This window comes from Toxotes jaculatrix, chromosome 1 (assembly GCF_017976425.1).
Source record: "Toxotes jaculatrix isolate fToxJac2 chromosome 1, fToxJac2.pri, whole genome shotgun sequence".
In the NCBI taxonomy this organism is placed as follows: Eukaryota; Metazoa; Chordata; class Actinopteri; family Toxotidae; genus Toxotes; species Toxotes jaculatrix.
Genome location: NC_054394.1, coordinates 24165039 through 24177981, shown reverse-complemented (window position 1 = coordinate 24177981; position 12943 = coordinate 24165039). Strand labels below are relative to the sequence as shown.

The window sequence follows — 12943 nt, the reverse complement described above, 5'->3', positions numbered from 1 at the left end:
AAGGCGTCAAAATCGGACCAAAAAAGTCAAAAAAATTTTTGACCTCAAAATGTCATAAAAAACGTCATAGTATAGTAAGGCGTCAAAATCGGACCAAAAAAGTCAAAAAAATTTTTGACCTCAAAATGTCATAAAAAACCTCATAGTATAGTAAGGCGTCAAAATCGGACCAAAAAAGTCAAATTATTTTTTGACCTCAAAATGTCATAAAAAAGGTCATAGTATAGTAAGGCGTCAAAATCGGACCAAAAAAGTCAAATTATTTTTTGACCTCAAAATGTCATAAAAAACGTCATAGTATAGTAAGGCGTCAAAATCGGACCAAAAAAGTCAAAAAAAATTTTGACCTCAAAATGTCATAAAAAACGTCATACTATAGTAAGGCGTCAAAATCGGACCAAAAAAGTCAAAAAAATTTTTGACCTCAAAATGTCATAAAAAACGTCATAGTATAGTAAGGCGTCAAAATCGGACCAAAAAAGTCAAAAAAATTTTTGACCTCAAAGTGTCATAAAAAACGTCATACTATAGTAAGGCGTCAAAATCGGACCAAAAAAGTCAAATTTTTTTTTGACCTCAAAATGTCATAAAAAACGTCATAGTATAGTAAGGCGTCAAAATCGGACCAAAAAAGTCAAATTTTTTTTTGACCTCAAAATGTCATAAAAAACGTCATAGTATAGTAAGGCGTCAAAATCGGACCAAAAAAGTCAAAAAAAATTTTGACCTCAAAATGTCATAAAAAACGTCATACTATAGTAAGGCGTCAAAATCGGACCAAAAAAGTCAAATTTTTTTTTGACCTCAAAATGTCATAAAAAACGTCATAGTATAGTAAGGCGTCAAAATCGGACCAAAAAAGTCAAAAAAATTTTTGACCTCAAAATGTCATAAAAAACGTCATACTATAGTAAGGCGTCAAAATCGGACCAAAAAAGTCAAATTTTTTTTTGACCTCAAAATATCATAAAAAACGTCATACTATAGTAAGGCGTCAAAATCGGACCAAAAAAGTCAAATTTTTTTTTGACCTCAAAATGTCATAAAAAACGTCATACTATAGTAAGGCGTCAAAATCGGACCAAAAAAGTCAAAAAAATTTTTGACCTCAAAATGTCATAAAAAACGTCATAGTATAGTAAGGCGTCAAAATCGGACCAAAAAAGTCAAATTTTTTTTTGACCTCAAAATGTCATAAAAAACGTCATAGTATAGTAAGGCGTCAAAATCGGACCAAAAAAGTCAAAAAAATTTTTAACCTCAAAATGTCATAAAAAACGTCATAGTATAGTAAGGCGTCAAAATCGGACCAAAAAAGTCAAATTTTTTTTTGACCTCAAAATGTCATAAAAAACGTCATAGTATAGTAAGGCGTCAAAATCGGACCAAAAAAGTCAAAAAAATTTTTGACCTCAAAATGTCATAAAAAACGTCATAGTATAGTAAGGCGTCAAAATCGGACCAAAAAAGTCAAAAAAATTTTTGACCTCAAAATGTCATAAAAAACGTCATACTATAGTAAGGCGTCAAAATCGGACCAAAAAAGTCAAATTTTTTTTTGACCTCAAAATATCATAAAAAACGTCATACTATAGTAAGGCGTCAAAATCGGACCAAAAAAGTCAAATTTTTTTTTGACCTCAAAATGTCATAAAAAACGTCATACTATAGTAAGGCGTCAAAATCGGACCAAAAAAGTCAAAAAAATTTTTGACCTCAAAATGTCATAAAAAACGTCATAGTATAGTAAGGCGTCAAAATCGGACCAAAAAAGTCAAATTTTTTTTTGACCTAAAAATGTCATAAAAAACGTCATAGTATAGTAAGGCGTCAAAATCGGACCAAAAAAGTCAAAAAAATTTTTGACCTCAAAGTGTCATAAAAAACGTCATACTATAGTAAGGCGTCAAAATCGGACCAAAAAAGTCAAATTTTTTTTTGACCTCAAAATGTCATAAAAAACGTCATAGTATAGTAAGGCGTCAAAATCGGACCAAAAAAGTCAAAAAAATTTTTGACCTCAAAATGTCATAAAAAACGTCATAGTATAGTAAGGCGTCAAAATCGGACCAAAAAAGTCAAGTTTTTTTTTGACCTCAAAATGTCATAAAAAACGTCATAGTATAGTAAGGCGTCAAAATCGGACCAAAAAAGTCAAAAAAATTTTTGACCTCAAAATGTCATAAAAAACGTCATACTATAGTAAGGCGTCAAAATCGGACCAAAAAAGTCAAATTTTTTTTTGACCTCAAAATGTCATAAAAAACGTCATACTATAGTAAGGCGTCAAAATCGGACCAAAAAAGTCAAATTTTATTTTGACCTCAAAATGTCATAAAAAACGTCATACTATAGTAAGGCGTCAAAATCGGACCAAAAAAGTCAAAAAAAATTTTGACCTCAAAATGTCATAAAAAACGTCATACTATAGTAAGGCGTCAAAATCGGACCAAAAAAGTCAAAAAAATTTTTGACCTCAAAATGTCATAAAAAACGTCATAGTATAGTAAGGCGTCAAAATCGGACCAAAAAAGTCAAAAAAAATTTTGACCTCAAAATGTCATAAAAAACGTCATACTATAGTAAGGCGTCAAAATCGGACCAAAAAAGTCAAAAAAAATTTTGACCTCAAAATGTCATAAAAAACCTCATACTATACTAAGGTGTCAAAATCGGACCAAAAAAGTCCAAAAAAATTTTGACCTCAAAATGTCATAAAAAACGTCATACTATAGTAAGGCGTCAAAATCGGACCAAAAAAGTCAAATTATTTTTTGACCTCAAAATGTCATAAAAAACGTCATACTATAGTAAGGCGTCAAAATCGGACCAAAAATGTCAAAAAAAATTTTGACCTCAAAATGTCATAAAAAACGTCATAGTATAGTAAGGCGTCAAAATCGGACCAAAAAAGTCAAAAAAAAATTTGACCTCAAAATGTCATAAGAAAGGTCATACTATAGTAAGGCGTCAAAATCGGACCAAAAAAGTCAAAAAAATTTTTGACCTCAAAATGTCATAAAAAACGTCATAGTATAGTAAGGCGTCAAAAAATGTCAAAAAAAGTCATAATTTTGTAAGACCTCAAAATGTCATAAAAAACGTCATTCTATAGTAAGACGTCAAAATATGCCAAAAAAAGTCATACTTTGGTAAGACCTCAAAATGTCATAAAACACGTCAAACAGCCATAAGACCTCAAAATATTTCAAAAATACTTATATTTTTGTAAGACCTCAAAATGAAACGCGTCATACTGCCGACAATCGGCAAAAGAAAAATAAAAGAAAGAATAATCATCCCTTTAATTTCAATAGGGCTTTGCACGAGTTTTGTGCTCGGGTCCTAATTAATTAATAATTTAGGTAAGTTTTCATAAAAATACACCAGACACACAAGTCGGAGGATGGACCCGATATAGCTGATATTTTACTTTAGAGTGGCAAATTCCCAGTAAAGGTTTGATTATTCAAATTATGTAAATTTAAATGATACAGAAACCTGGGGGTCTGGAGCCACTCGGCAGTTGCATGCTTTGTCTGGTTGATAGTCCACCTTTGAGCAGAGCAGCAGGGGGATGAGAAAATGAAGATCGACACCATGTCAAATGTTAAAGAGGAACGTGTTTGCAGTTTAAAAGCTAAACATGCAGTTTTGTGAAAAGCTAACCAACCTGGTGAAGGCCTATCACTAATTGTTGATTAATGTGAAGCTGCAAACACGTGCAGCAGTATCAAAGAACCTAATTCAATTCACCAAATGAATCCCCCAAGTTACTTGTTTCACTTGAAGGACTTAAAAGGAGTTTTCATTGACATTTTTGGACTTGGTTTAATAGGAGAGAATAGAATACATAACAAGCTTGCAGACTGAACCTCTATCAAACTGCAGCTTTTAATTTGGCTGATGAAAAATCATGCGAATCAATAGGACCTCATTTAGTTGTGTGACTTGTCAGCTGTATGACAAATGCCATTTGGCCTGTTTTATGACACAGGCCTCTCTGACACAGTACAAAAATCACAGCTAATTGATAAGGCAGCAGAGCAATATATGGAGGTCATTGATTCTGTTTCTCTTCTAATTTAATCTGAATACACCAGTTGTGCTGATTAAAAATTCCCCGCATAAATTAGTTACTGCTGATAATGCTGTCAGTTTTCTCAACAGCCAGCCCAACAAAAGTGCTGACAGCCTCCTCCCTCTTCCTATTTTTTTTAACCAATAATGCACAGAGAGCCTGTGTCTTTCTATAAAAATGTTTCACTGTCCATTGAATCACTCAAGTCACCCCTGGGATGTCAGTTCAGCCCTCAAACACAGAACGGTTACCAGAATCCCCCATTTTCATAGTAAGACAAATAAATCGGCCTCTTTTTGCTTTGTTGGATGATAAATCAAGGACCCCTTAAAATATTTACACCCTGTAGTTTAATCAATCAGCAAAATGTCGAGCTCATTACGTAAATATGAACAGATTGCGCGATCTTTTAACGTAATCACATGTATTGGTGCAGGTTTCCAGGGGCCCTGTCCTGTCACTTAACTAATGGGCAAGTAAGGGAGTGAGTGACGGGGCCCAATAAATTCACATCTGTCCGACTTAAAACGCTGTTCTAAAGCATGAAAAAGGCACCGTTTTTGCCAATAAAGTTTATTGAAAAGGCGTGGCCAGAGAGAATGTATTCATGGGCGTCATTTATTGTTGCAGGAAATGTATGTTACAGGTGTTTCACCAACTGCGGTGGGCCCAGTGATGTTCGCAGCCCTACATGGCGTCAGTGTAACCTTCAGTTCATGCTGATCAGCAAAATAGATTTAACCTGTATCAACCAAAAGACACTGGCAGTCTGGGCTGTTTTACTGTAGTTTAAATCAAATAAATCTTACATTTTATCTAAAAAATGAAGAGTGCACAAAAAACATGCATAGCATAGCTGGAGACCCCAAGGCCTCTGATAAAAAATTAAAATAAAAAATAAAAAGCTTAGAAACAGCTAAGCACACACATCTCAGTTGGCCTACACTTTTACTGAAATTTACCATTTTAAACTGTGGGTATAGTCAAAGACAAATTATGGATCTGAAATATGAAGCTGTTATATACAAATGTCACCACCAGGAACATTTTAGGGAAAAGAAACATCTGCTTTAGTAAGCAGACCTGTGTTCAAACAAGGTTCATGTCTGCCCTCTAGTGTTTAAATAAAAGAAGACACTTCACCTCACTTCAAGTTTGAGAAAAAGTAGACTTATACACACAAGCAAAAAGAGACATGTCCATATGTATATGGATGTTTGCACATCAAGTAGTGGCTGTAAAAAGCTGATGATGTGTGAAATAAAACTACAAAAACTAAGTGAAATAATATGTGATATTTAAAAAGAAAAAAAGAAAAAGCTTCTGTAGCTGTAGAAAACAATAGACAACCTACACCCGTGGATGGACGATGAGACAACAGGTTCTTGCCTGTCAGGGTTCAAATTCAGTCTTACACCCCCTTAAAATAGACTTTAATGGACATTAGGTAAAATGCAAGTGTAGAATGAATGTGGCTTATACATAAAAGGCCCCTAGATCCATTACATAAGACACCTATGCAGACTGAAAGACACAAAACAAACACCAAACAACACGTAGATAACCCAAGTAGTTTTGGGTTATTTTGTGTCTCTTTGTAGACATTTTGCATCTCTTTGTAGTCATTTTGTGTCTCTAGTTGTTTGCATCTTTCAGTAGTCGTTCTGTGTTTGTAGTTGTTTCGTGTGCTTTCAATGTAGTTTTGGTTTCTTTTGTGTTTCTTTGTAGACATTTTTGTCTGTTTGATATAATTTTGCATTTCTTCGTGGTCACTTTTTTGTCTCTTTGTCGTTTTGTGTCTGTGTGGTCATATTTTGTGCCTGTGTTTTGTGTTTGTTGTAGTTTTGCATCAACAGGTCGTTTGATTAACATTCAGGAAACCTCAACCGTCATTTAAGAGGTAGACCAGTCCAGGAATCCATTTACACCTGCGCTGCTAAACCGATACTTGATGATATACTACACATTTTCGCTCCTCTTTGCGGATGAAAATGCGCATTTTCCGCGCCGCACAGCTCTCATGGGTACGTTCGTGTGCAGGGGGTGGGCCGGCCTCAGCAGGGCGGGTCTTTCTAGTTTTGAAGCACATGATGAAGCAACGAAAAGCTTGTACATTTGTTTCATTTGATCTCCACGGGCTTTCCCTCCTGCAACGTTTGCAGATTAAACTGGGAGAAGACTGAGCAGAAACCCGCCTGACATCCGGACAGACTGCGGACTGACGCTGTGACTCAGAACATGGCCTCCTCAGAGCTTGGTAAGACTTGGTCTATGTTTTTTCTAATCCATTATCTATCGCCATTATAAAGTTCTGTTCTGCCACATGCAGGAGGCTAGCTCACTGGCTAACGTTAGCCAGCGTGGTCAGCTGAAGCATGGCTTCTCTTTTGTGTCTGTAAAAACAGTCCAAGAGGTTTGACATGTCTCCCCTGTATCTGTGCTTGCAGCGCTTTTAAGTGTGTCAGACAAAACTGGACTTGTGAATTTCGCCAAAAGGCTGGTGGATGTGGGACTGTCTCTGGTCGCCTCTGGTGGCACAGCCAAAGCCCTGCGCGATGCTGGACTGGCTGTCAGGTTGGTGTGTTCAAGTAGTTTTATTTTTTGTTTGTTTTGTTTTTTTTAACAAAGTTAAATTCAGTGCAGCACTGTTTGTTTCCCCCACATCCACAAAGACTAGTAGCTGGCTATGGGTGTCCCTCTCTAACCTGTCAGTGTCTGTGCTGTGTGTCAGGGATGTGTCTGAGCTGACTGGACACCCGGAGATGCTGGGAGGCAGAGTGAAGACCCTGCACCCTGCTGTCCATGGAGGCATCCTGGCCAGGAAAACCCCCACGGACACTGCAGACATGGAGAAGCTGGGCTACAGCCTGGTCAGGTAAGCAAGCATGCACAGCAAGTTATTGGAAAAGTCTAAAACATTTAAACACACAGAAATTCATATTTTAAAATCTCATCTGTGCAGTCTCAGCTCTGTAACACCATGGTGGGTATATCTTCAAAGCGTGGTTAAATCAAAGAGCATGCATGACCTGTGACTATCAGGCAGATCACAAGCTAACATGGTTAGATATAGACTTGTATTGTGCCATTAGGAAGCACGTGTGGGCGATTTGGCAGCTGGTTAATTGGAAAACTGCTGCTCCCTGCTACAAGCTTGTCTCGTGATTCTTGTTTGTTCAGGGCTAGAAGAATGTGATTGGATCACAGATTTCACAGTGTCTGCCTGTTGATCACCTAATCAATTAATTGACTAACCTTTGCAGTTCTACTCTGTTGGCAGGTTGATTAATTTACAGACTTTATGTAAAGACTTTATTTGTTCAGGGGATCACAAAGAGAGCAAGATATGTAGTTCCAGAGACTGAAAAGTCTCTAGCACAAAATTAACACCGACCATCAGGTCACTTACTTAAACTCAAGCACATGGATCCTCATGACATCCATCTTCTTTATAATTACTCAGAGGCATTCACTTGAATTTAAGCCTGAGTTTGTATAGTTCATAGTACTTTTTTCTTCTTTGATTTGTAACAAAAAGCACAAAACATCTTTTTGTTAATGACATAAATGGCTTTACATAGTTTGCACTAATGTTAGTATATACTAGCCATTTTTAATTCACAGTCCGTCTCAGTTATCTCAAAGTTATAGCTAGTCCCTTGAAGATGAAAACAGGAGCTGCACCACTGTTGGACCTAAATCTGTCCACATTTTAACAAAGCTAAATAATATTCAGAAACGTAAATAATGTAAACCCTTCCTTGTCAACAGAGAAGTATAATGAAGTATTAAGGACACGTTTTGGGGGAAAAAATGTGACAGAACAATAAAATTCATAAAAGTGTGGTTGTGAGCATATGTATGTGGTGTGTGATTTTTTTTTTTTATCTGTGTGTGTGATGTGTGTTTTCAGAATTTGATTTGAGTATGAATTTATTTTCCTTGCTTGCTCTTTTCAAGAGTGGTGGTGTGCAACCTCTACCCATTTGTGAAGACTGTCTCTAACCCGAATGTTACAGTGGAGGATGCCGTGGAGCAGATTGATATCGGTAAGCTGAATTGTAGATTCAGAATAGTGAATCAATGATACTTAGTAAATGCTTAAATAATGCTTGTAATGCAGAGAGTACCAGAGCATTTGTGCCTCCAATTGCATTAAAAAAATCTAAATTATTCTCCACCTCAGTAATAGTGAAATTTCTGTGATTATTAGCATGTTTATTTTCTTTCTCTTTCCTCACAGGTGGAGTAACTCTGCTGAGAGCAGCAGCCAAGAATCATGCTCGAGTCACTATTGTATGTGATCCTGATGACTATTCGTTGGTTGCCAAGGAGATGGAGAGTTCAGGAGAAAAAGACACAACCCTGGATACTCGCAGGACTCTGGCCCTCAAAGTAAGTTTCTTTCCCAACCCTTTTAATTTGTATGCTGGAGAAACTTACTCTTCCCAGAACCAACTCTGTTTTGGCTGCTTTAGTTATCTGAAGGTTTTTTGGGGTTATTTTTTTAAAGCTTTAAAAAAACATTAAGGGGTTGCAACTATGTTCTTTCCTGTACCTTTATAAAAAAAAATAAGTTCCTGTGTATATTTTCAGCCCTTGAATTCAGAACTCTGTTGTCTGTGATAATAAACTGAATATCTTTGGGGTTTGTAATGTGGGACTGACAAACCAAGCTGCTTGAATATTTTCACTTTCACACAACATTTTTTAAAACTATTTCCTGACCTCTTAAAGACAAAATAATGAATAGAGTAATCAAAAAATAATTGTTAGATCGATTGATGATGAAAATAATTGTTAGTTGCAGCCCTACATTACAGTATGTACTCTTAAAATTTGTTCTCTAAAACCTGTTGATGTCCTTTTTTTAAGTATAACAGAAATAAGAATTTTTTTTATTTTTTTAAAAGGAGCAGGACTGTTTGTTTCCTGATTTGCTTTGTCAGTATCCTGAGGGCCATTTTAAAGATGGCAGGACTTTGTCAAGGTTGTGTGTTACTATCAGCTTTTTCTGATCTTCAACACACATTTCACATCTACCTCGAGACATGTTTTAATCCCACCCTGTCACTGTTGAGACTTGTTCCAGTGAGTCGGCCTCAGTCTTAAAATAAAGGTTGCATAATAGTAACAACTGTTGCGCTGTCAGATTCTTACGAAATTAAATTACGGGCCAAGAGGAAAAAGTCACTTAATACAATAAATGCCCATATCACTCTTTCGTTTAGTTCATTCTCCATGATGGTCACTAAGTTATATCTTTCTTAGTACTGATCGGAGCTTGGTCATGAGGATGGTGTCAGACATGAGGATGGTCACCAAGGAAATTTTGCTGCTGTCCTCACCTGTTCTGTTTTTGTTGTGTTTGCTCAGAGGTGAGGGTTGGGTCAAGACAAAGTCCAGCACAGGATTTTTATCATAAGTGTTGAAATATGTGTTTAGGTTACAGAGTTTAACATTTGACAACCTGGTGAACTTTCACCCTGTACTCAGGCTGAACTACATGTTGACTTAAATAGATTCTAGCTCATAAATTGTGTTGCTTTGCTTTAGGAGGAGCACACAATTGTAATGTGATCAGTTGTAAATGCTTTAGGTTTTAGGCTTTGGTACACATCAGAAGGCATTTATGTGTTTTCTCTTCCTAGTGTATTTTGTGTTCTATGCTCTTCAGGCCTTCACGCACACAGCACAGTATGATGAGGCCATATCGGACTACTTTCGTAAACAGTACAGCCGTGGTGTTTCCCAGCTGCCTCTGCGTTATGGCATGAACCCCCACCAAGCACCTGCCCAACTCTACACCCTGCGCCCAGCCCTCCCTCTCAAAGGTAGAAGATATTTCTGTTAACCTCAAAGAGTAAAGCCAGGAGTTTAATCAATGAGATTAATCAATTACAAGGAGCAGTGTTTGAGAGATGTTGCTAATTTCCATGGAAATGCAGAAAACTACAATTAATTTGTCTTAAGACAACATTACTGCTTATTGATTTTCTAAAAATATTTTATTTATTTTTTGTTTGTTTTTTTTTTTTTCCTACTGTTTTGCAGTGGTCAATGGTTCCCCCGGCTTTATAAACCTGTGTGACGCTCTGAACGCCTGGCAGTTGGTCAGAGAGTTAAAGGGTGCCCTCGGCATGGCTGCTGCCACCTCCTTCAAACATGTCAGCCCTGCAGGTAAGACAAAAAGAGACACAATGACACACTCTTCACAGTACAAATGTGGAGCTGGAAATAAATGCCTTAAATCTGAAATTACTTTTTTTTTCACCTTTGTTCTGAAGGAGCTGCAGTAGGAGTTCCTCTGACTGAGGACGAAGCCAAAGTGTGCATGGTGCACGACATGTTGAAGGATCTTACCCCACTGGCCACAGCCTATGCCAGGGCAAGAGGTCTATAACAATGAATAATACCGTGGATAACCTGGAGTGTTTTATATCTTTAGCTTTTTTTTAAATGAAGCTGTATTAACACTTAACACTGCATCCCCAGGTTCAGACAGAATGTCTTCTTTTGGAGACTTCATTGCTTTGTCTGATGTGTGTGACGTTCCCACTGCCAGGATTATATCACGAGAGGTAAAGTCTTGTGTAAAAGAACAAATATAGATAAGAAAAAAGTTTGGTTTTTTTTCCTAACTATGATTTAAATGCTCTTAGGTGTCTGATGGTATCGTTGCTCCTGGTTATGATGAAGAGGCACTCAAGATACTCTCCAAAAAGAAAAATGGAAACTATTGTGTACTTCAGGTGAGAGATTTTTTTCAGTCATAATTTTTGTATTTAAATAAGGATGATTAGAAGCATTTATATCAAATTTCTATACATTTTTTTTCATGTGTTTTTTTTTTTTTGTCCCAGATGGACCCAGACTATGAGCCTGATGAGGCGGAGGTGAGAGTGTTGTTTGGTCTCTATCTCAAACAGAAGAGGAATGGAGCGCTTATCGACAAGGCGTTCTTCAGCAATGTTGTTTCCAAGGGCTCGGTGAGTCGCTATGGTGACTTTCGTATTGGTTTGTCCTGCTTTGTCATTTAAAATAATTGTTTAATTACTGACACAATCCTGTGTTCACCCTTTGATTGTTTCTGTGTCCACAAGCTCTCTGAGGAAGCTGTGCGTGACCTCATCGTGGCCACCATCGCTGTCAAGTACACTCAGTCTAACTCCGTCTGCTATGCTAAAGATGGACAGGTAGGAACAGGCAGGTAAAATGGAGGAGAAATGATTCTGGATGAGCCATAAGTTTTTCACTAATACTTTCTCCTGTCTGTGTTTTACAGGTCATTGGTATCGGAGCAGGTCAGCAGTCTCGTATCCACTGCACACGGCTGGCAGGTGACAAAGCTGATAACTGGTGGCTGAGACACCACCCTCGTGTCCTGAACATGAAGTTTCGCAGCGGTGTGAAACGAGCGGAGATGGCCAACTCAATCGACCAGTATGTCAGCGACACTATTGGAGAGGTAAGGAGGCAACAATGGGAAAGAGTCACTTTTGAGATTAAGCGTTAAGTTGCAGATGTATTATTTTCATAAAATACCTGTAATTATACTTTTTTTTTTCCCTCACTGACATTTGGTATATTTGCATTCTTCTGTATTTGCTTTCCACTAGTGGTTGCTGGGAAATTTAAATATGTATGGACATGTACAGGGAGACGAGATAAATACTCGCTACACTAAGCTAGCTAGATTCCACTGTATTTATTAACTTGGTTAGATCAGTTAAAAATGTGGCCACAGTGGTACACAGTCCGTCTCAAATATAACAAAATATGCCATTCTCGGGACACTGAAAATACATAAAAAGTCCTGTATTTTGTGTGTTGATAGGGTCCAGACTTGGCAGTTTGGAAGTCAATGTATGAAGAGGTACCTGAGCCTCTGTCAGAGACAGAAAAGAAGAACTGGATCAGCTCCCTGCAGGCCGTGGCTGTCAGCTCTGACGCCTTCTTCCCCTTCAGAGATAACATAGATCGTGCAAAACGGGTAAATGTCACACACCTTTCACAAAAGCATGGGCTCATACCGTATGTACTTTTGTTAAGAAACTTCTTACATGGAGAAAGGCCACCAACAATTTGAAATCCATTGACTCTAAGAAGAGCAGTGTACCAACAAGCTTTCCAACCACCTTTACTAACCTTTCTTCCCTCTGTGTGTCTGTAGAGTGGCGTTGAGTACATCGCAGCTCCGGCAGGCTCCGCTGCAGACGAGGTTGTGATTAATGCCTGCAACGAGCAAGGCATCACTCTGGTGCACACCAGCCTGCGACTCTTCCACCACTGAGCACCTTAGCATTTTTCCAGGTGTTCTTTAAAATCAACTCAATTTTGTTTCATTAGAGTCAAAACATTCCTACCCTCCCCTAGCTGAAGTGTAGCCGTCACAAATACACTATTTTGTAATGCATTAACTGTCATAAGATAAGATATCTGATTCCTTGACTTGTTATCTTAACATTACTGGGAAATACAATAACTGTTAGCTCTAAGTCAGTCACATTTCAGTGTGAAATAAACAGTAAATGACAGTTCAAGAGTTTTGTCTGTTTTAGTTGGTCCAGAACTTTTCAAATAGTTGTAATTTCTCAACAAATATTGGATGGATTGGAACTATGGATTGCTGTGAAATTTTGAACAGAATTTTTACTGATCTTTGTTATTCCATTTACTACAGATCTATATATTTTACTTGAGAGTGGGCGGTAGAGAGATGGAAATGATGGAGGAGAGAGATAGCAAATATGGGTCTTCATTCAGGGTCAAGCTGTTGACAGTGAAGTCTTCTTTAAGCATTTTCATACACAGTGTAAAGCTAGAGCATGTCCTGAAACCTTTTATTTACCAAAAATAAAC

General features: G+C 37.4%; 1 protein-coding gene across 1 annotated transcript; it reads left to right on the top strand.

The window, feature by feature from the left end:
• The first annotated feature begins 6175 nt into the window (after positions 1-6175).
• Positions 6176-12618, top strand: atic (5-aminoimidazole-4-carboxamide ribonucleotide formyltransferase/IMP cyclohydrolase). Its single transcript, XM_041043542.1, has 15 exons — positions 6176-6338; positions 6529-6655; positions 6813-6956; positions 8042-8130; positions 8325-8476; positions 9759-9915; positions 10136-10261; positions 10369-10476; positions 10577-10662; positions 10744-10833; positions 10945-11070; positions 11185-11277; positions 11367-11549; positions 11919-12074; positions 12255-12618. The coding sequence occupies exons 1-15, from the start codon at positions 6320-6322 to the stop codon at positions 12372-12374; spliced, it is 1776 nt and encodes a 591-aa protein (XP_040899476.1). The 5' UTR covers positions 6176-6319; the 3' UTR covers positions 12375-12618.
• The last annotated feature ends 325 nt before the right edge of the window (positions 12619-12943 follow it).

Excerpts from the sequence above, each read along its gene's own strand:
- atic (XM_041043542.1), top strand. Across the intron at positions 10,834-10,944 it reads GAAACTATTGTGTACTTCAG|ATGGACCCAGACTATGAGCC; the intron begins GTGAGAGATTTT and ends TTTTTGTCCCAG. Across the intron at positions 11,278-11,366 it reads GCTATGCTAAAGATGGACAG|GTCATTGGTATCGGAGCAGG; the intron begins GTAGGAACAGGC and ends TGTGTTTTACAG.